The sequence below is a fragment of the Apus apus genome, chromosome 7 (genome assembly GCF_020740795.1).
Source record: "Apus apus isolate bApuApu2 chromosome 7, bApuApu2.pri.cur, whole genome shotgun sequence".
NCBI classification, from domain to species: domain Eukaryota; kingdom Metazoa; phylum Chordata; class Aves; order Apodiformes; family Apodidae; genus Apus; species Apus apus.
Window position 1 is genome coordinate 21963041 of NC_067288.1, and position 22663 is coordinate 21985703.

Genomic DNA, 22663 nt, shown 5'->3' on the forward strand with positions numbered 1-22663 from the left:
TCACAGCAAAGATACAAGGGCATGTAAGAGTAACATAACCAAATCACAGACAAAAGTGACTTCTAGGACTGCAATGTAAAAAAGTTTCTCCATCGAATAAGAAAATACCATTGACAAAAATGTCACCTTTTGCAATGTTATTGACTGATGTCTGTCTGTCCTTCCAGCCCCAGCTGATGCAAGTTTCTGCCAGCAAGGCTACCACTACGTCACTACTGGGTCAACAGTATCAGGTGCACTGAGGAGACCACAGACCCCTAAGCCAGCAAGCTTGTCTTTGAGCTATACTTAACAAAAGGCCAAAGCACGTTTTGGAAAAGGCAGCGTCTGGGAAACCTGTACAGAAGCCTGTGTAAGATGATAAGGCTCTGAACCTCAGCCAGCAAGTGTGATGCATTACAACCTAACCATTCCAGTAGGTTTGAATGAGTTTACTCTGAATGCCATAACAGGACCATTTAAAACATGCAGAATCTAAAAGTCTCAACTCCTTATAAGCACAGAATAGGGACAGCACACACTGTCTAGATATTATGCCTACTAACAAATATCCTGGATGTTTTACACTCTACAGCCACTGGCAATACTATCATGCCTTATGCCTCTCTGTGCCATTTAAGATTCCACTTCCCTCCAATGTGCCTTTAACACTGTTTAGTATTGTGTATGTTAGGGAACTGTGCTATTTACCTGAAATATTAAAACCTGCTCATGGTTCCGCCCTACTGCAGAGAATAAGGTGCCAGGGTTTGTATACACCTCTATTAAACAAGCGTATCTGCTGACATTACTGATACAAAGCAAACAAACTTATTTTAAATAGTATTAGGCTTTAAACCTGAACAATGCTCTAAACTTTCACCCAGCTTTAGCATTTTATGAAACAAAGTATTTTAAATCTGAAAAAGGTATTCTGCTAATTTTAATCAAATCCAAAGGTCTTTTTAGCTCTTGAAGGGAACAAAATTAAACATCTATTTTGCAGTGCACTTTGATCCACAGACCTTTTCAAAGTATCTGAGGTCAAGATAAGGCTCTACTCTGCCCTGAACCTTACAAAGCACAACACCTCAACATGGCTTCCTTTAAAGGTGCCACTACCCTCCCCAAAACCTCATGGAGACTGACTGAAATAGCAATGAAAAGCCCATCTGCATAGTCTGCCCAAAGCCTTAAGGGACAAAGTCACTTCTAGAATATACCAGAATAACGTTCCCCATCATAAGGAAAGAATTGCAAGTATGTAATTACTGGCTTATCCCTGATGCATACTACATACCTTCTGCCTACCTGTCTTCCACAGATGTAGACAGAGCCTAAGCAGAAGTGAAGAAAGTAGTTATCTTGTACAGTTAAAAAAAAAAAAAAAAAAGGGGCGCGGGGGGGGGGGGGGTGAAAGGTGCTTGCCACTACAGGTATTTTACAACCCAGTATTTTACCAGGGTTACTATTGCTACTATAGCACATTTACATTTAAATATATTCAATTGGGAGCTGAGAAAAATGTATTTCCTTTGGAAAAGAGCATCAAATGCCACTAGACTATTTATCAAATATTTATGTCAAGGCAAGAGAGAGTATAAATCAAGTACAGGGAAGTACAGGTCTGCATTCCAGATGAAGGATAAGAGAGTAGAAGGCATGTCACTTACAGAGAGGAAAGAGAATCAAGAGTCAACAAAATATACAGAGAGAACATTCAGAAATAAGAAACCTGAACAATATTATAGTAATTCTTCCCCTTGGTACCATTACCCCAGTTCTACAATACCAGTCCTACAAACTGGGAAGGGCAGCACATTCCAGTTATAGGTACTCTTGCCCAAGACAACAGGCCAAGACTGGGGGACTAATCACACCCTCTCTGCCCCTCCCTCCACTTGGGTTATTTCCAAATCATTTTACCTCAAGACCAGAGCAATGTGAACAAACTCCACATTTATTTGTTTGCGTCTAGGACAAAACAAAGACATGTTCACTCAACACTTTTCAGCATGTGTACAACACCTGCATTACAGTTTGTAAAGTTTACATTGCCTGCTATGTTTTTCATCCCACTAGCTTAACGTTTTCAGCACTTTAACTAAGAAAATATTATCAAACATCAATGCAGAAAAGTCACTGAAGACAACTCAGTTTAAAATAAGTCCTATACATACAAAATAAATTGCAAAAATAATAAATATTCCACTTGTACAGTCTTAGCTTTAAAAAAAAAAAAAAAACAAAACAACAAAAAAACCCCAGAACAACTGATCCCTAATCCTGTGATCTGATGATTTGCTGCAGCTGGCAGATACGTCCTCTGTGGATGTTCAATGTTTTACTAGAGCTCTCTCTATGATCTAGTCTGTCAAACTCTTAGAGATAAATACTGCAAGGAATTACGGACAAGGTGTTGTCCAGCTGGTTAGAGCTTCGTCCTTAGATCCTGCAGAGAATTATTGTGCTGTTATTCTGTAGGTACACCATACAGGTCAAGAGTTAAAAAATGTAATTCTTCAACACCAGTGTCCTAAAATAAACTAGGAAATACTAGGAAAACATCTGGGGGGGTAATCTTCAGAGGTTGCATAGTTCATCCCTTTCTTCTGAGACTTAAAAGGACTTTAGTTCTACCCTCTCCCATCAGATGTCTTTGAAAAGAAACTAAGCAACATGTCCCTCTATCAATTTATACAGTGAGCTGCAGGGTTCCAAAAAGAAATCCTAAGATGTCTCAAAAAGTATCAGAAAAACGAGTTTGTTATCAGCAGACTGGAATTCATTATGCAGCTATTCATATCTCCACTGGAATATTTTTTTTGGGAGCTGTAAATCAAAAGAGATTAGCATACCAGCATTCTCCAGTGTATCTCTACAATCTGTTTTTGTTATTCTTATGGCTTGAAAGCCAGTCCCTACACCTAATGCCTAACCTAAATATATTCTGCTGCAATTTCAACACTTAACTACTTGATTTATTCATGATGGATGTGGCAAGCTGGCTAATTTATCTCTGCAGATACCTTTAAAGACATCTCTTCTCCAGACCAGTACTTCAGTACTCCCTTAGCAGGTGGCAGGTGTTTTGGGTTTTTTTTGGTGGGGGAGAAGGAGTGGGGAAGAGTGTCAAGGAGGGAAGCCCCATAGACCCCGATGTATCCCAGCGCTGTTTGGCAGCAGAAATAGGATGTGATAATATTTTCTGAGATCAAATACAGTAAAGTTTTGAAAAAACAAACAAGCCCCCAACCACTCCAATTTTACTGTTTAAGTGACAAGATTCAAAGTTCAAAGCACTGATGATGAAAAAAACTGATGTGACCCACCTACCAAGCATGACAGCTTGCAGGCAGTGACAGGCTGTCAGAGCTGGCTCTCAGTTATACCTGCAGGTAACTTTTGTAAGCTGCTTATAGATCACCTGCTGATGCCTGATGAAACACACGTTGTATAAAGTCATTCTAGAGCTGTAACAATCCTTTTTTTTTTCCTCCAGTCCTCACTCTGTCCTCTCTCTCCAGTTCTCTCTGTTATAGACTTTCAGATCTTGTTACCCAGCCGTAACTTTCCCAAAGTACGATAGTATCACAAACTGAACAAGATCCTTTTAGCTGAAGACCTAGCAGCCCTCAGCAGAATGGAAAACCTGCTTCATGACACTATTTACAATGCTCTTGTATATGTTTCAGTATGAGAAGTGAATTTTCATTACAGTGATGGTGCTGACTCATGATAATTTAGGAACCACTACAACACATAGATACCCTCCCACAGAACTGCTGCCCAGCCAGCTGTTATCCTGTCAGTGTAAGGTAACATTCCCAAACACAGTAATTTGAACCTACCTACACCAAAATGGCTGAAATAAATGCTATTGATTTCAGGCCATTTCTTGAATTTGTCACGATGATACAGCCTTTGTGTTCAGTAAGAGTATTATTTCAATGTAGAAAGTGAAAACACCGAACAGTATGTGACACAGGACAGATTCCCTGACGTGAACACTCTTCCCGAGAACATACCCAAGATTTGTTTTTGTCTAGATGTTGTGAGGGGCAGTGCTCCTCTACACTTTGCAGTATTCTCAAATTTTTTCCACCCCCACAGGCACTGTGGGACGCATTCCATAAGGCTCAGCCAACCTGAAGACATTACAGTCATCATTAACCTGTTTCTCTACTTAGGTAGAGTTCACAGATAAAATACAGTTTTCCCAAACTAACAGCCAAGATCATATAACATTCAACATCTTCCGGGTGAGAGAGTTCCCTTGCTGAGTTTTTTTAAGATTAGCATCAAAGGTCTTTTCAGACCACCTCACGTGAATCGTGATTAATCTCTTGATGATGGATGCTGCACTGGAACACAATGGCAAAACACTCCTTCCTGCTGAAAGGCTGGAGACTTCTTGTAGTCTTTACCACACTAATTCACCAACAACTTTTTGAATATCAGTAATTTCTGTACCCAGAATAATACCATATACCTCCGTGGCAGACTCAGTCCTTTATTTACAAGTGAATTGTTCATCACAAACTGAAGATGACAAAATTCCAAGAGTGACAATCACTGCCACGTGCTCCCTATGATGCAACTACACTATGAGAGTCACACAATATGCAGGAAAGCAGCCCCTGCCACATTAAATCTCCATCCCCACTACCAGCCATTCCTGGCCATATCATTATCCACCCCAACACTTACTACCTACCTGAACCTAAAACAGTTGCTGAAAATATAACTACCCAAGGAAAAATACTTTAAAACTCTTCATTTCTTCCTATATTGGAAAAAGGGGATTCCTAAAACCAAGGACATGCATTTAGACAACATTATACACACATCTTTTTTTTATTAAGAGCCACCAACATCACACCATGAAGCTGTGATGCTCCTTCCAGGGTGGAGGATAAGACTATGAAAACACCAAACTGATAGTAATCATAAAAAAAGAAAAAGGAAAAGGAAAAGGAAAAGGAAAAGGAAAAGGAAAAGGAAAAGAAAAAGGAAAAGAAAAAGGAAAAGGAAAAGGAAAAGGAAAAGGAAAAGAAAAAGAAAAAGGAAAAGGAAAAGGAAAAGGAAAAGGAAAAGGAAAAGGAAAAGAAAAAGGAAAAGAAAAAGGAAAAGAAAAAGGAAAAGAAAAAGGAAAAGAAAAAGGAAAAGAAAAAGGAAAAGAAAAAGGAAAAGAAAAAGGAAAAGAAAAAGGAAAAGAAAAAGGAAAAGAAAAAGGAAAAGAAAAAGGAAAAGAAAAAGGAAAAGAAAAAGGAAAAGAAAAAGGAAAAGAAAAAGGAAAAGAAAAAGGAAAAGAAAAAGGAAAAGAAAAAGGAAAAGAAAAAGGAAAAGAAAAAGGAAAAGAAAAAGGAAAAGAAAAAGGAAAAGAAAAAGGAAAAGAAAAAGGAAAAGAAAAAGGAAAAGAAAAAGGAAAAGAAAAAGGAAAAGAAAAAGGAAAAGAAAAAGGAAAAGAAAAAGGAAAAGAAAAAGGAAAAGAAAAAGGAAAAGAAAAAGGAAAAGAAAAAGGAAAAGAAAAAGGAAAAGAAAAAGGAAAAGAAAAAGGAAAAGAAAAAGGAAAAGAAAAAGGAAAAGAAAAAGGAAAAGAAAAAGGAAAAGAAAAAGGAAAAGAAAAAGGAAAAGAAAAAGGAAAAGAAAAAGGAAAAGAAAAAGGAAAAGAAAAAGGAAAAGAAAAAGGAAAAGAAAAAGGAAAAGAAAAAGGAAAAGAAAAAGGAAAAGAAAAAGGAAAAGAAAAAGGAAAAGAAAAAGGAAAAGAAAAAGGAAAAGAAAAAGGAAAAGAAAAAGGAAAAGAAAAAGGAAAAGAAAAAGGAAAAGAAAAAGGAAAAGAAAAAGGAAAAGAAAAAGGAAAAGAAAAAGGAAAAGAAAAAGGAAAAGAAAAAGGAAAAGAAAAAGGAAAAGAAAAAGGAAAAGAAAAAGGAAAAGAAAAAGGAAAAGAAAAAGGAAAAGAAAAAGGAAAAGAAAAAGGAAAAGAAAAAGGAAAAGAAAAAGGAAAAGAAAAAGGAAAAGAAAAAGGAAAAGAAAAAGGAAAAGAAAAAGGAAAAGAAAAAGGAAAAGAAAAAGGAAAAGAAAAAGGAAAAGAAAAAGGAAAAGAAAAAGGAAAAGAAAAAGGAAAAGAAAAAGGAAAAGAAAAAGGAAAAGAAAAAGGAAAAGAAAAAGGAAAAGAAAAAGGAAAAGAAAAAGGAAAAGAAAAAGGAAAAGAAAAAGGAAAAGAAAAAGGAAAAGAAAAAGGAAAAGAAAAAGGAAAAGAAAAAGGAAAAGAAGATAAAGAAAAAGAAGAAAAAGAAAAAGGAGAAAAAGAAAAAGAAAAGATTGGCATTTTAGCTACAATGACTGTAAATTCTAGAACTTCAGTAGCTCCTGGTGAGCTCCTTAGTGTACAACAGTCCCTGAGGCACAAGGTCACAGGCTGCAAAATATTTGTTTCTGAGTATCATTTACTGCAGAAAACCTCAGTTACATTGGGATGCACTGGTTCAAAAGATTTTTGTTAAGGCAGACCTTGAAAGTGCAACTATTTCAGAGCAGTCATTTTATGGAAGTGCACACACGAACACTTTGCAAAGTCTTTTTGCTGTTTAACTATGGAGGGGTCTAAGAAACAAAGTGCTAAAACTTTTCTTCTGACCCCTTTGAAGGCCAGCTAGAAAAGGCAGAAACTGAAATAGATAAGCACACTTTAACCAAGAAATTTGAGTTTGCCTGTATGTTTAATTTAACCAATATGCTTTCCTTCCCACTTACTGTCCTGCTAATGGTGTTGCCTAACCCAGACTTTTTAGGTCTGCACAGTGTTTGCACACACAGGTATGGGGTGGTGGACACTTAGCCACTATCAGTTTCTACCTAAATCCACTCCCCAAAATGTAAATTTATCTTCTGATCATACAGTAACTCATTAAAGTCTGGCACATCTACACAGGAACATATTAACTTACAGAGCAAAAGTTAAACAACATCCTGGCATTAATGAAGTAGTCCAAGCAGGACCACGTTTCTGCCAACTTCACTGCTTTTCATCAAACGTGACAAGTAGAGAGAACATGCACTTTAATTACTCTTACTGAAACAAAAGCCACATACGATTTAGTTGGTATCCTGGTCACTACATGAGTGACAGTAAAATGTCTACTTGCATTGCTGTGTTGGCAGAACAAAAACCACTCCTGCCTCTACAAATAAATTAACAAAAATGAAAAATCCCAAACCTCCTGGTATACACACAATCTCATCAACTGCAGAATTCAGTAACTATGACCTTTCCTTGTATAAGTTATAGCAACACTCATCCCATGGCTATGTTTCCACAAAGCCATATGAAAAAACTGTATTCATGCAAGAGCAGCCAGCACTTTTACTGGAAAGGTGCTTTGTGTTTTAGGTCTACTGAACTTAGCCAGCCCTCTTCCAATCTGTTCATATAGACAAATAAAGCACACCCTGAAGTACACTTCACAACTAAGTAAATTCAGCAGCTACACAACTAACTTCAAACATCTTGTAACACTGAAATTAAATTTAAAATAACAACTTTAACTCTTGAGCCAATAGTTTTTGTTCACTTAGTAAAGAACTACATTATCTGACACCCTGCACTCCTGAATAAATTCACAGATCCAACCACAGTATTTTTCTGTATTAAAAGTATTCCACAGCTCTTCAAATAATTTCTTAAGTTTCATTAAAATGTTAGTGAAGATTATTTTTCTTTAGTGACTTAATTTCCTAAATTAAAACAGGAATTTCAAGAGACAGTAACACCATGTACAAAGCAGCCACATCTGTGAGAAAAGGTGGCCATACCCTGCCAAATGTTCTCAAAGTATTTTTCTTAACAATTCAGAAAGTCTGCACTTCCACTTGATTTGTTACACACCACATCTGCATTCTCCTCCTCTTATTTCTGAGACATCCACAGAAAAAACAGGACTTGGGTTTTTTTTTTTTTTTAATGCCATCTGTTCCTTGCATATTTTCATTTTAACTCCTAGTATGATACCTGGAATGAAAACTTCTGTGTCCTATAGGATTAAGACTACAAACCAGATGAATATAAAATGCTGAGGCTGCACTTCCCTACAAACAGTTGTAACAAAAAAAAAAACCCACACCAAAACCAAACAAAAACAACAAACCAATAAAAAAACCCAAAACCAACCAAAGGAAAAAAGAGATAAGTATCACCTGAAGCTTTTCTACTCTAAACACAAAACTTCAAGAAGATCTACTTACTTATGATGCTTTTCTCTAGAAACAATCAGAAAGAATGTGAAGGGGAAAACTGCTCCTCTTAAACATGGCAATTTTATTTCTTCCTACCACTGCTCTCTACACCTGTTTCCTCCCTGAGTCAGAGCCTGGAAGTTTGAAATACCGGTCTCCAAATGGATGAGCCCGGGGAACCTTTCACTGAAATACCAGCCATATTCATTCATGAAGTAACATTTGCATAAGCTTTTTTCATAACCACCTAACATTTTTATAGAAGCAGTGTCAACTCTACAGTAAACTCAGCTTTGACGGCTCTTCAGTTTTCTCATCTGTTTTCTCCTCTCCATAACCCCCCCCTGCTCTTTCCATACTTTGCTCCGTCACTTGCAACGTTTCAGAGTATTATCAACATTACTAACACTTGTGTCACTCAGATCTCGGGGGCGGGGAAAGGAAGGCTGGCTTACCTGGTCATGTTAATATAAAAAGATTTTGAAGCAAGGCTCTTAAACGATTCTACCATGACTTGCAAGGATTTAAATAGCGACTGCTCCTCTAAAGCTGTTTAAAAACTCCTAACTTCTGCAGACACCCACTAACTGCTCTAAAATCGCTCCCAAACGGCTATGACTAAATTGAATTCAATCTAAAGTCTTAAATTCATCTTTGAAATGCTAGGTGTGAACACAGTTGTTCCGATCAAGTCCACCTCCGGCCGCTGAAGTCAAACCCCGCAAGACCTTACAGGCCAAAAAGGCACAAACCACACCGGACACGCAGAAATAACTTCCACGCCAGAAAAAGCCGCCTCACGCTCAGGCCAGGCGCTGTTTTTGTGCGCACAGATAAGGCACAGGCACCTGACACGTTTCCCAGCCTCGGCCGGGCCCAGGGGCAGCCCGGGCCCCGCCGCACACGTGTCACCGCTCGGCGCCGGCCGCCCCTCCCGCCGGGGCTGCCGGAAAGAGCGGCCGTAAATCCCACCGCGGCCGCGGGAAGCGGCCCGAGCCAGCGCGGCTCACCAGGTTTCGTTTCCACCTCGCCAGCAGAGCAGCGGGAGGCGCGGCGCCTCTGCCCCCTCCCTCCGCCCCGCAGGAAGCCCCGCGGGGACTTCACCCGCCGCCCCGGCGGAACGCGGCGTCCGGCCCGTCCTTCCCCCCGCGCCAGCCCGCCCGATGACAGCACAGGGCCGAACTCCGCGCCAGAGCCCGAGCGGCAGCGCCCAGGCAGTGTCAAGCGCCGGGAACTTTCCGGCTGAGCAGGAAACAATAAACGAGGAGCCTCGGCCCCAACCGCCCTCCCCCGGCCCGGCGGCCTCGCCCCGCCAGGAGCCCCTCGCTGCCGCCCGCAGCAGCCGGTTCCGCGCGGGCCCGCCGCGGCGGAGGAGCGGGGGGAGGCTGCGCAGCGGAGCCAGGGGCGGCGGGACCCCCCGAGCGGCCGCACCGCCCCCCGCTGCCGCCGCCAGCGGGGTCCCGGCCTGGCGGGAGGCCGATCCCGGGCCGCTCCGAGCCCGCAGAGCCGGCGGGGGGCGGCGGGCCGGGTCCCGGGGGGAAGGACGGAAGGACCGCGCGAGAAGGCGCGGCGGGGCGCCGGGAGGAGGGGTGTGGGAGCCGCACTCACCGGCCAGGCCCCTCTCGCTGCCTCCTGCGGCCCCAGAACCATAACAAAGCTCTGCCCAAAATGGCTGCCCGGCCCTGCCCGGCCGGGGGCCGGAGGGGGCGGGGCCTGCGGGCGCGCGGGGCGGGGCCGAGGAGGCGGAAGGACACGCCCACCCGGCGCCCCCGCAGCCACGCGGGGCGCTCCCCGCGCTCCCCCCGGCCCGGGGCAGGGGCGCGCGCCCCCCGCCCCGCCAATCAGCGCGCCTCCCTCACCTGCCGCCGCGGACTGCGCGGCCCAGCAGCCCCCGCGCGCCCCGCCGCACCCACCGCCCGGGCGCGGGCCGCGAGGCACGCTGGGAGTTGTGGTTCCCCACCGGCCCGCCGCTCCGTGAGCGCCGCTCGCCCGCTGAGCGGAGCCCGGAGCCTAGAAAGCAGGCGCGGCCCCCCCGGCCCCGTGAGGCAGCTCCGGGAGCAGCTGTGGTTACTCGTGGCGGCTTTGACAGCCCGGCCGCAGCGGCACGAGCACGAGCTCCGCTTTTCACCTCAAGCTCGCCAGGGACCGGGGTCGCCGGTCCCGGTGGGTGCCACGCACAGCTGGGCGCTTCCTCGGCCCAGCGGAACGAAACCGTCCGCCTCTGTTCCCGCCCGGACGAGCGCGGCTGCGCGCCGGGCCCCGCCGGAGCCCTTCCCGGGCCGCCGGAAGCCGCCTCAGCGGGGAGGCCGCGGGCAGCGGGGCTGGCCGGGCCCGGGCCGCGCCTGCTTCTCTGCCGGGCGTAAAGCTTCTCCTCTTTCATCCTGAGGCTTTCGGTGCGGGGAGCCGCGCCCTCCCTGGGGCAGCAAGGCCCTGACCTGGGGAGTTGACTCCGCCGGTGAGCTGCTCACCCTCCCGGTTGGTTTCCGCCCCTCTGCGGGCGGCTGAGCGGCAGCCTGGCGTGTGGTGAAGCTTCCCCCCTTTTTGGTTAAGGACCGTTCGGGTTCCTCTCCAGGTGGGAGGGCTGGATAGTTTTATCAGCCACGTGCAGCCACTTAGCCCGTGGGCAGGAGAGGATCCGTGAGGGGGAAGGGAACACTGCTTTCCCAATACTCGGTTCTTTAACTAGAATTTATTCTTGTAACAGTTATTACAACTTCAGAACTTCAGTTTATAGAGCTGCTTGAAACAGAATATCCTGTAGTAGGTAAATAAGGATTGGCAGCATAAAACGTTTTTTTGTTTGTTTGTTTTAATCAGTTACGAAGCTCTTATAGATGTATATTTAAAACAAGTCCAGACTGTGACTTAACTGTGATTATATGACAAACTCAGCTGCTCATCAGTTTCAGACTTTCTCCTGAATTTTTCTGTTTTAGGGCCTCGATAGAGCAAATATGTTTCCACTTATACAACGATGCTGCTTCCGTACACCTTTCAAAGTAAGTTTCTGAAGCCTTCTTTGCTGTCTTCAAAAGTAAAATAACAAAAGGTATGACTGGCATGGGGAAAAAAAAAAAGGTGACTTACAAGCTGGAGTAGCCATGTTTATCACTTAGCTTTTCTGAGATAATTCTTAGTTTCTACTGCAGCTTTTGGCCAAAGCTGAAGTATTTCTTTAATAAAATTCTACTGTCTGAAGGTCTTTTTTCCACATTTTGGTAGAGTGATGAGGGGACAGTAGCAAGTTTCTCGGATGACCTTGTCCTACTTCTGTAATAATTTTATATTGTATGCTGAAAAGGAAAAAAAAGCCTAACAAATGTGTGGGTGGAAGGAAAGGTGGATGTAGAAACCCTTTGTAGTGAATAAGGTTTGCTTATTCGTTATGAAGAGCCTAATAGCTTCGTCAGGTAGCTTGTGAAAGCTGCACCAGTTAGCTAAGTTAGTTAAGTTAAAAATGGCTGAGAACTGGGAGAAAGGACAACTGTGATGTGACCTGACTTGGACAAGTGCTTGGTACAATGTTTCCTAGGTAGTTTAAATAACTGTAGATCCATAAGCCTACATTAGAAGTTGTTCAGAACAAGTTTTATAATTGCAGCTCCAGAAGTTAACTGGTCCCAGGCTACTACTGCATGGAAGGAATAAGACAACTTCCTCTACTCTCAGCTTCCATCTGCAGAGAGGTGTGTGTCTTCTCTCAAGATCTTCAAGCCTAAGCCCAGCATCAGTATATGCAACCAAGCTCCAGGCTTTTCACACCTCTCTCCCATTCTTCAAGAAGAAAACCCCCAAAGAATCTGAGACCAAGGTCTCGGGTGTAATTAAAAGAAGCATGGAATCACTGAAGGAGTCTCCAAAGCCAGCCCTTTATATAAGCTTGGCAGGGCTAATTCCATTTGTTTCTGTGCCACTGGCAATGGCCATCCAAGGCACCTACTACCCAGAGCTGGCGTTTGCTCAGGTTATATATGGTGCTGTAACAGTCTCTTTTCTAGGAGGAATGAGGTGGGGGTTTGCTCTCCCAGACAACAGCCCAGCCAAGCCAGACTGGTTGAACCTGGCTAACAGTACAGTTCCTCCTCTACTTGCCTGGCAAGCCTTGCTTTTTAAAGATATAACTTCTGGTGCAATAATGCTAGTAATAGCCTTAGGGATAGCAGTACATTATGACATTTCCCTTCTTCCTTCTTATCCTAGGTGGTTTACTGTACTGAGGGTAGTGGGAACAGTGGTGATGGTGTTATCACTACTAGCTACTGCAGCACTGAAGACTTTCTTAGGTAAGCAGCTCAGTGACAGCAGAAATAAACAGCTGAGCACAAAATACTAAATCAAGAGGAGAAAGATGTTTATCTGCTGATAAGGTGTTTGTATGGAGTTTCAGAGGAATTAAGGACATATTTGTGCTTAGAAGTCATAAGATGGCAGTGATCAAGATGATAATTCTCAAAGTAAACAATGCAGCAAGTTTAATAGGGATTGAATGTAAATGCCAATGGCTTCCAAGGGAGGCATGAGTCTGTTTTTATCCACAGCAGGTGTCCCTCTTGAATGAGATGTTACTACTGTGTGAATTTAAAATGGAGATTCAGCTGACAAGGGTATGAATTGCTGTATGCTGATTAAAGTATCTGGTGTAACTATAATGTGTGATGATGTTTTGTGGTAGGAGGAACAACCAGGTAGTCATGAACACGAACAAGCTGAGAGCAGTTCTTCCAGATTAGTGTTTAAAGAAGCAGCAGAGAATTATGCCAGCGTACATACATGTTTGATTCCTGTGTTGTGAGAATGCAAAAGAGAAAACTATTCTGTCTTATTTCGGCTGAGAATGCTGTGATTAAGTGCTAGTCAGATAAGAACAGTTTGCAGTGGCAAGCCAAGGTCAGCACTCACCTCAGGTATGTCACCCAGCTGCTGTGATTGAGTGGGGAAGGCTCTGTAAGCTTGACAAGGCACCACAAGAGACAGAAGGTTAGCTTCCTCCTCAGGACTACTTAGATTAAAAAAACTAAACCTGGGCCATTTGTTCCTAGGTTTTGTTTGATATAACACAAGATCTTGATTGTTGGCACTAAGTGATCAGATAATGGGATTGAAATTAGTGTTTTCTCCCTCTTCAAAACTTTTTATTTGGGCACCTGGGGCAGGTACAAATGGACTTGTAGCCTGCAAACAGTCCATGATGAGCCAATGACTGCAGGACCTTATGCTCTTTGTACTTAAGTCTTCCTAACACATCATTTAAGGGAAGAAGATACAACATAAGTCATACAGATTTTTCTTTTCTAGCCTCAGTTACCTCAATAAATGTATGAACTTGTATGTGGGCATATTTATTGTAGGGTTTTTATCTTCAGTAAGTACAGTGTAAGATGTTAGAATAAAGCTGAAAAGTGATGTCCACATACAGTCTCAGGACCAATTTAGATAATCCTCATAGTTCTCTTAAAATACTACTTCATTGTTTTTCTATACAGAATAAAGCACATACTGGAACTTAAAATTTGTTATCTGTTCATTCTGCAAACAAAGATTGAAGAAACCTAAAGAAGGGGTATCTTAAGTGGTGTCGCTGAAACTTTAACTCTGTGTGTGAGCTGCTAACTTCCATAACCTGTTAACCTTTACCCATTAACAGCATGATACCTCTGAAACAGCAATGTATTTCAGTACTTTCTGAATAGAATGGAAGCAAAATAGTTTGTGAATGAAACCAGTTCTTTTGATTCTTTCTTACTTAGACATGGTGTTTTTTAAAACGGGCCCAGAGAAGAGCCTTTGGCTGCAGTCAGGGAATGAGGTCCTGAGTATCAGGGACCATCATCAACTGACTTCAGAGTTTCCTTCAGCCATGATATCATCCACCACAAAAACTGGAAAAGGTAACTCCATACAGCAGCAGATTTCCTCAAGCTCCACTAAACCAGGAAGTTTACAGGTAGGGATAAGAAATGAACTTACAGTTCCCAAAGTAATAGAGCTAATGTAATGATTCTCAAATGGTTCATGAGAGATCCTGGCATGAAGATAAGAAAGTCTTAAGAAATAATATCTATCATTTGATCCCAGAGAGCAAATGGGCTGCACAGAGGTGGGAAGGCAGCCAAACTTCAAGAAGTCCAAGTGATTTTACACCGAGAAGAGAAATACACAAGTATTTTACTACAGAAGTGTGTTAATTGCACCTTCTAAGTAGTCAAAATTTATAACCAGTCTTTTCCCAGTGTCCTCTTGGGAATTAGGATTTTCAGTAATAAAAGAGGAAAAAAAAGACCTATTAAATAAAAGTGTCAGCAACACAACTCTGATAGGAAACCACCCTATTCAAAAGCACTCCACAGGTGGTTCTGAAAATACATTTTATTATGAAAAACTGTTTAAAACAAGCTTAAACTTGGGGGAAAAAAAATATTAGTTCACACATATATGAAATCCTTTTGAAGTAAAAGCACACACAAGATCATAGAACAATCAAACAAATGCTCCATCATCTAGCATGTTTTAGCCTGGCAGTCTCCCAGCCCAATGTCAGAATGTAAGACTAGATTCTTAAGGTACCTGCAACATCCATCTTGGAGGTTTTTATTAGTGTATTAATTTGTTAAATGTACACAGGGGATGTTGACCTAGACAGCACGGATGCTTGTGTGCACCATGCAGGCTTCCTGTTTTGTGACATTCCAGTTGTGGTTTTGTGTTCTAGAATAACACTGTCCATCAAAGTTCAAGCAGCCTTATTTCCAGACTTCATCCAAATCATCCACAGCTGTGCAGAAAACGCAGTCTTACTGTGCAAAAAGCAACTTCAAGTATGTTAATTAATCTAGAAGTAACTCCAAACTCCTAGTAGTATTGTTCTACCAAGTGTATCCAAGCTAACTACCAACTCCTGAAGACAAAACGCTCTTAATAGCATCAATTTAATGCTGATTGCAGCCAATTCCATCACAAAAATCTCCATCTGCTCACATCTGGAAGAGGTGGGATACAAGATGTAGGAAAGATGAACGTGTGTGACTTGTCGAAGAGCATGTATTCCAATGCCAAGTCTCAGCATGTGTCTCACAGGGTAAAAACACATTGAACTATAGGGAGAAGGGGAAAGGGCAAAAGCCTTTCCCTGTATTTTTATACTGAGAGCAGTCCTAAACAGAAGAGCAACTCTAATTAATAGCATTTCCATTTAAAATCCATCAGAGCTTACACAAAAATGAGCTCTACTGTCATCACTGATACCACTGAGAAGAAAAGCCTGTGCTGAGGTGGAATGACATTAGAACAGTGAGAATAACCTTCCAGAACAGCAAATTCTCAGCCACTCACTATCCAAATTAGTGGAGTGGCCAGAAAGTAAATACCCAGGTCATATTAAATGCCTGTCACATCCAGCAGCAGCAAAGAGGCTCAAATGCATCATGGTCATAAGTAGAGGTACCAAGTTTTCCTTATCTGTTACCTTCTTTTCCTTGTTTTCCTCCAGAAAAGGACAACTGAAGCCAACCAAATAGCACATGTGCTCTTACCCACAGATAACTCCTGGCTGTCTATAGTAGCCTACTTCCAGATTGTAAGGCCAGCTAAAGATGCTAGCTTTGGTGCACCCCAGAGAGCTAACAACCTGACTAACTTCTCTAACGTGCTGGAATGATTTCTTCAGAATTTTGCGGGACAAATTCGCCATTTATTTCAGTGAGCTTAATCCAGTCTTAAGAGGCATTTCTACTCTTCACAGAATACTCCCCAAGACAGACATTGGATAAGCCCATTTACTTTGAAGGGCAAGAGCTTCAACACTTCTGCTCAGGAAGAGCCCTCTGATCTAGTTCCCACTGTCTCTACTAAAGCTCCTGTGTTAGAAGAGGTTTCTGTTAAATGAACCCGGAAATCTGAGAAGACAGATTTACTCATTCCTTGAATGAGTTTTCTTCTTTGTTTTACAGCACAGCTACACCTCCTTCACAGCGGCTGGTGATCATGTTGGCAATTTCAGTCCAACTGTCCATATGAGGGTTATAAACTTCAACAGAGTCAGAGGTTACTGGAGCAGCAAAATCATGACTGGGAGCTCGGCCTCCTAAGGCGTAAAGAAATCCATTCACAGCCACAACACAGACACCAGCTCTTGGTATCTTCATTGGTGCAACTTCAACCCACTTTTCCTAATGAGAAGGAGAAAGAATCAATAAGTAGTTTTAAGGCAAACCTTCATTCTGATAAAAGTAACTTTTAAAGCTTAGAGGCTGAAACATACAAAGAACATTACACATACGCTTCACATGCTCAGATACAGTGCAGCATCAAGAGGATTATCAAGACTGCAATGACAACACTTTCAAAAGTGGTCTAAATCCTGCTAGTCCCTAGAACAGACCACACACTGTCTGTACACAGCACCCTCCCCCCACTTTCTTTGGTCACTATAAGATGCAACCTGTCTCCAAAACAGAGAATGGTACTGGGCTAGAGGTGGGAAATAAGGAAAATCATTAATTCCCAACGTGAAACAGAATGGCTCGCTGGATTGTGTTCTGCTTTTAAAACCAGCTACTGATCCAAACAGCTTCACAGATACATGAGCAATAACAGTCAGGAGGAAACTTTTGAATACAATGAATATTTAAGTCTTCAAAGTGATTTTTCTAGTCATGCTGAAACACCATTTTGAAGCAGAAGAAAAGATCCTCAACTTTTGCGACAAAGGGCAACTCTTAATTTTTCCAGGGAGTTTTTCCTCTGTAGTCAGATTACTGACCATTCTATTGCAGAGGGGGAATCTACACTCCAATCTTAATCCTAACAAGTATTTACCAAACTACAGTGTGTCTGTGTATCATCAGTACAGGTTAGCTTTCAGTTACCCAAAACCTCACGCAATCTGAATTTATGAAAAGAAGGGACTCTACCATACCTCTTCAAAGGAGTATCTTTCTACAGTAGCAAGTGCATCCTGAGATTCATTCCAGCCTCCAACAGCATAGATGCAATCGTTGAGAGCAGCCACACCAAGATAGGCTCTTTGGGTGCCCATTGGAGCAAGCTCAGACCAGCGTTTAGATACTGGGTCGTAGACTTCGACAGAACGGAGCTCTACTCCTTCATTGCTGATACCACCAACAACATAAATTAAACCTGTAGAAACAGAGTTTGTCCTCTAATAGATTTCATAATACAAAGGTTTGAAAGGCAGAAATATTTGTCACAATACAAGTTTCATCCTGATATTAAGATGGCTTAAGAATGCCACATAAAAATCCGTCATTTTTTCCCTACTGGCAGCCACGTAAAATCTGTTTTTGTCGGATAAAAGGCAGAAGACAGAGAGAACTTACTAGTCTTTGAGTTCTGCAGAATTTAAAATATGGTACTAGAAGAATAAATAAGTGAGGCACAAGCATGTGCTACTGATAGCACAGTACAAGGCAAAGGTAAAAAATCATGAATGAACCATAAAGCTTCAAAATCCAACAGAACTGTTTATGGATACAAACGTAACAATACTCACCTTGCATTTCACAGCACCCAAAGCAGTGACGGGGCACAGGCATGCTTCCTACCACATCCCAACTGTTTTCTTCAGGATCAAATCTTTCAATTGTGTTGCCAATCTCTGCTCCAACCCAACCTCCTGCAAAGTAACAGCAAACAGAGGAAAAAATGGCCTGAAGCTGTGTGTTAGCTGCATTTTTAGATATATGGTGCACTGTTGCAGGGCAGAATAATTCTGAAACAGCAAGCAATCTACAACAGAAATAAGTTATAGATGAACAATAACTACTACAAAGATCTGGTATACTAATGACCAGGTAAACAGCTCTTTTTCAAAACTTAAGTTTGCAAATTTGCAACACCAAGACATAACACTTAAGATCAAATCAATTTACAAGCTCCATGAATTAATACCTTTAAAATTAACAAAGAAAAAACCCTTAACTTACCCAAGGCATATATAGCACCGTAGCACGTGCACACTCCCAGTCCACAACGGGGATGGTTCATGGAAGCCACAGTGGTCCACTGCTTAGTGACAGGATCATAACATTCTGTGCAGTCAAAAATCATCGAGTTGTCCTCACCTGCATAATGACAGCAAGAACAAACACAGGAGAAACAGAATGTTTTGAACTGCAGATACAAAATAATTCCTCAACTCCTTCCAGGACAGACAACATTTTAATACAAGATCTTTCTTTTTGCTAGTCAAACGGCCAAAGTAGTAAAAGCTTCATTTATACCCAGAACTGAATCATCACTAGAAAACAGCTTTCATCAACAGTTCCCCGACATGCTACTGAAAACATCAGAGGGTGAAAAAACACAGGGTTACACACTTTTTACTCTGCAGCACCACTGATAGGGTTTTCAAGACCAAAGAATGTGTTCTGCAGTGACAAAAACATTACGCATTCTTTAACCATGGGTGGGTAGAGCTACTCATCCCATCCTTGTGCAAACACACATAACAAGCCTCTCCAGGCAAGCAGATGACAAGTGGCATGTCCTGTACTACTGCCTTTTATGCTGTGCACTTCTGCTCGACTACAAGTGAGAAAAGAAGTGCTGTTTGTGGCGGTACACAAAGTCTGCAGAACACCCACCACCTCTCAGAACATCTGCTTATGTCCATATGCTTACCTGTGAGTTGCTATACCATGAGGGGAAAGAAGCTTTGTGAAAAACAGCCAACAGGAGCCCAAATGGGCATTCACAGAGCTGTGACAGTAGAAAGCCAAGGAACCCTAATTCAACTGTTTTTATATCTAAATGTTGACTTGGCTGCTGTTGGGTTCCTCGGAACTATTTACAGAAGAATACTTTAAAAAAATCTCCATCCACGAGCCCTCTAGTATCCATGTAACAAAGACAGCATGTTTCAGCTGTTACCTCCAATGGCATAGACCATTCCTCCCACCACAGCCACCCCCAGCCCACTTCGGGCTTGGTGGAGGGAGGACACTGTGGTCCAGTAGTGGCTGAAGGTGTCAAATCGCTCCACACAGCTGAGGGCTCTGCTGTCACTCCAGCGTCCTCCTTGCAGTCGGGTGTACCCACCTAGAAAGTAAGTGGAAAGATCATGGCTAAGTAAGAGCTTCCTGCTCATCCCCATGCTCCTATATCTAAATCACAAATTACAGCAACAGCCATGAGACACCTGTAGTAGGAACTGAACTTCTCAAAGTAGCATTGTTTCTCCAGCGTGCAAGGAAGGATGGTCACCTTGAGGGTCGTGTAACTTGTACCTGAGCTGACCACTTCACCACAGCACTGCAAGTATTACCATTCATGTTCTTAGTGAAACACAGAAATCAGCCAACAGCCTTTGCTATCTTAAGTCACTGTTACCTCCCACAGGGTGAACCAAGAGCATTCCCTTCCAGTACAAAGCTGCAACTTTGTTGAAAACTTGAAATTTCAAGTATCCCATCACATGAACCAGAATATTCTGGACAGAGAAAAGTTCAAACTTCAGAAGAACATGGAGTGCAGTGAATTTGCATACACCATTCCAGCAGTGAACCATGAGCAAATCCTCTGCTGATTTGCAGATTTCCACCCAAGGCAACTGCTGATTTGCAGATTTCCACCCAAGGCAAATAACTTCTAAAAGGCAAATCTAGGCTTTGAATACTACATCACAATTACATTAAATATGAATGCTGATCCTCTGTGCAATTCTAGGTGGAAAGCAGCTAGCATGGTAACAACCAGGTGAAATATTCTGCTATTTTTATATATTTTGATTTAAAAAAAAAAAAAATCCATTATCTCCTTCAGCACTCTGAGATACTACTTCATCATTTGATTTACAAGGTTGCAACAGCCACGTTCTAACCTACTGCATAAAGGTACTTCCTGGCTTTCCTCCGGGGACGACCTTTAGAAGCTTGCAGAAAACTGCTGACCTTGTTCTCTTTGGGAGATTTACAGACTTCACAATATTCTTTCAGCAGAGTTTGCAGGGCCACCCGAAGGCTGAAATCTGGAATGCCTCGAGGAAAAACGCAGACGAGAAAAGGTATAGTGAAAAATTATAGGCAATAAGTAAATCAGTTGTAGAAAAGTTACTAGCTTCTCCTGGAACAGCAGACAAATCAAGCTTGCTTAATTTCTAAGACTTTTTTCAAAAGCACGTTTTTAAAGTAAGCTGTGCTTATTTGTTAAAAAAAACCAAAACAGAACTTGTTTGGAGAAATATTTTCAACCATTATATTATTAATTTTAAAAAGTTCATCAAAATCCAGTAACTGAATGACACATTGTTTGCTCAAATCCAAACACCTGGCATTGTTTCTTCCCTTCTTTCACTTACTTTCTATGTATTTTAGCAGCCTTTGTGCTGGCAGCAGAGGGAATCGCACAGGCTCCAGTACTTCTACCACGTATTTCTTTCTTTTCCCCACATCCTTCAAAATCCATTGCATCGCCGCTATGAAAACCTGGTACTCGTCCTCGATGCTCAGGTCCTCACTTCTCAGGATCTTCACCAGCTGCTCCTTGGTCAGCGCCAGGAACTCCTCCCCGCTCTGCACCTCCAGGAAGTGCCCGTGGATGTAGCTCTCGGTGAACTCCATCAAGTCGTGACAGGCGATCTGCTCGGAGAACTGGAAGAGGCCGATGCAGTTCAGCGGGTCGATCTGCCCCTTCAGGAACTCGCAGCAGAGCTCCACCACCTCGGTCAGCTGCAGCATGTCGGCGGCGACGATCAGCTCCTGCACGTTGTGCTCCCCGATGCTCACCGCCCCTGCGGGAGGCACAGGGGCCCAGCTGCGGGATGGGGCCGCCAGCAGCCACCCACCCACCCACCCACCCCCCGCAACGCGCCCGCCGGGCCGCCCCGTCCCTCGCCAGCCCTTACCTGTGTAGATGAAGTCGAGGAGCGTGTGGAAGGTGCCCGCCTCGACGCCCGCGATCCGCACCACGTCCCGGCCCGACTCCTTCATGCCGCCCGCGAAGAGCGCCGCGAAGTAAGGGCTGCTAGCCGCCAGCACCAGGCGGTGCACGGCGAACGCCTCCGGGCCCACCTCCAGCCGCACGTCGCAGAAGCTCTGCCCGGCCCGCAGCCGGTTAATCTGGGCCAGAAGGAGGCGGGCGTGCCGGTCCGAGCAGGAGCTGCCGCCCTTGCCCGCCATGGCGCCCCGGCCCCGCGCCGCCTCCGCGCATGCGCACTGCTGCCCGCGCCGCCCGCCCGCCGCGCATGCGCGGGGCGGCCGCGGTGGCCCCGCTGAGGCGGGCTGCTGTGGCGGGCTCCGCGAGTGGGGCCTGCTGGGGGGTCGGGAGTGCTCAGCGCCCTGCGGCCTCAGCGGGAGCAGGAGGTGGGTCTGACCTGGTTGTGGGATGTCTGTCCGAGCCTAGGTCTGTGTGATTGGTCGCTTGGCTCTCTGGAACCTGGTCACCACCGCCGGGCGTTCCTGGCCTCTGTGCCGGGAGCTCGCTGCCTGCTCCGTGAGGAGCTTTCTTTCCTGTGGTTAAAGCTGTTTCCCTGCGAGGTTTGCTCACTGTGCCTGCTGCTGAGGTAGCTCGTGAGTGGCAAATGGTCCGTAACCTTACTGCCAGCCTTCACAGTCTCGTCCCTCAGTCGTACTCCCCTCAGGCCTGCTCTCCCGAGTGGGTGCTTGGCCACACTTGTCTGTGCTTGTGAGGGAGAGACATGACAGCGCTGGGGAGAAACGACAGCTACCCCTGCGTGGGGTAACCCCGGAGGTGGTAGCTGAGCGGAGCTGCCTGTTGGTACCTCAGGACTGTGGCGTCCCAGCTGGGCGGCAGAACCAGCCCACGCAGCCCCTACAGCGTCGTGCCACGTTTGGGCCTTCATTTCGGCACAGATGTCTCATCACAGTGCCCCGTAGTGGTCCCGTGTGGGCCACCGGGGTCAGCACTGATCCTGAGGCTAGACAAGCTTCCGTCTTAGGCTGTATAATTCACTGAGTCACTGCATGCCTGAGCACTGAGGGGTGAGCATCACACACTGAATTACATGCACATGGTCGCTGGGTCTGGCAGAGCTGGCACTGGTTCTGAGAGAAAAGCATCCCTCCTGAGTTTTCCACAACTGTTCCAGCAACATGACATGCAGCCAAAGCAAAAAGCAATCAGGGAGCCTCTTGGAATGCTTCCATATCTATTTACTGTGAGACTGGGAAAGAAAAACATGTCTGCTCACAGTTACAATGGTCATGGCCCCTCAGGCTTTTCTCATGATTCTGCGTTTCATTGTAATAACTTCTAAATGTGCTTCTAGAAGGAATCTGAATCGTGATACTCTCTGGGGACTCTTTGTTTCTTCATTCATCAGCATTTCACTCTTGACAGTAGAGCAGTAAAACTACATTTCAAACTGGTCTTAAAAAAATACCCATAGAAAATATAAATCTAGATAGAAAAATAAGGTTTCTGCAAGAACACACAGTTGGATGCATGCTGATATAACATGGTATAAATTTTAAGC

General features: G+C 43.8%; 3 protein-coding genes across 7 annotated transcripts in view; 1 reads left to right on the forward strand and 2 right to left on the reverse strand.

The window, feature by feature from the left end:
* The window catches only part of GPBP1L1 (GC-rich promoter binding protein 1 like 1), a 33379-nt gene extending 23454 nt beyond the window's left edge, over positions 1–9925 (reverse strand). The window contains exon 1 of the mRNA XM_051624774.1: positions 9823–9925. The gene's annotated coding sequence lies outside the window, so the exon portion shown is untranslated. The remainder of the gene's footprint in view (positions 1–9822) is intronic.
* Positions 9926–10358: 433 nt separating this feature from the next.
* On the forward strand, positions 10359–12863 carry TMEM69 (transmembrane protein 69). Of its 4 annotated transcripts, none has more exons than XM_051625606.1 (3): positions 10359–10377; positions 11151–11213; positions 11816–12863. In XM_051625606.1, exons 2-3 carry the CDS (start codon positions 11169–11171, stop codon positions 12545–12547), a joined length of 777 nt encoding a protein of 258 aa, XP_051481566.1. In that variant the 5' UTR covers positions 10359–10377; positions 11151–11168; the 3' UTR covers positions 12548–12863. The 4 variants fall into 4 exon arrangements, with proteins under 4 accessions (XP_051481566.1, XP_051481563.1, XP_051481564.1 ...); XM_051625603.1 differs by lacking the exon at positions 10359–10377 and adding an exon at positions 10481–10669; XM_051625604.1 differs by lacking the exon at positions 10359–10377 and adding an exon at positions 10682–10786.
* Positions 12864–14562: 1699 nt separating this feature from the next.
* On the reverse strand, positions 14563–21353 carry IPP (intracisternal A particle-promoted polypeptide). Of its 2 annotated transcripts, XM_051625403.1 has the most exons (8): positions 21074–21353; positions 20528–20959; positions 20051–20206; positions 19102–19269; positions 18156–18293; positions 17723–17845; positions 17129–17349; positions 14563–16379 (listed from the first exon to the last, which is right to left on the reverse strand). In XM_051625403.1, exons 1-8 carry the CDS (start codon positions 21345–21347, stop codon positions 16155–16157), a joined length of 1737 nt encoding a protein of 578 aa, XP_051481363.1. In that variant the 5' UTR covers positions 21348–21353; the 3' UTR covers positions 14563–16154. The 2 variants fall into 2 exon arrangements, with proteins under 2 accessions (XP_051481363.1, XP_051481365.1); XM_051625405.1 differs by lacking the exon at positions 20051–20206.
* Between the last annotated feature and the right edge of the window lie 1310 nt (positions 21354–22663).

Bases quoted from the DNA above. Each gene is read 5' to 3' on its own strand.
- TMEM69 (XM_051625606.1), top strand. From the start codon at position 11,169: ATGTTTCCACTTATACAACGATGCTGCTTCCGTACACCTTTCAAA. The intron at 11,214-11,815 runs GTAAGTTTCTGA...TTATAATTGCAG, and splicing joins GCTTCCGTACACCTTTCAAA to CTCCAGAAGTTAACTGGTCC.
- IPP (XM_051625403.1), bottom strand. From the start codon at position 21,347: ATGGCGGGCAAGGGCGGCAGCTCCTGCTCGGACCGGCACGCCCGCCTC. The intron at 17,846-18,155 runs GTAAGTTAAGGG...GTTACTTTGCAG, and splicing joins CGGTGCTATATATGCCTTGG to GAGGTTGGGTTGGAGCAGAG. The intron at 16,380-17,128 runs GTATGGTAGAGT...CCTTCTCATTAG, and splicing joins AAAGATACTCCTTTGAAGAG to GAAAAGTGGGTTGAAGTTGC.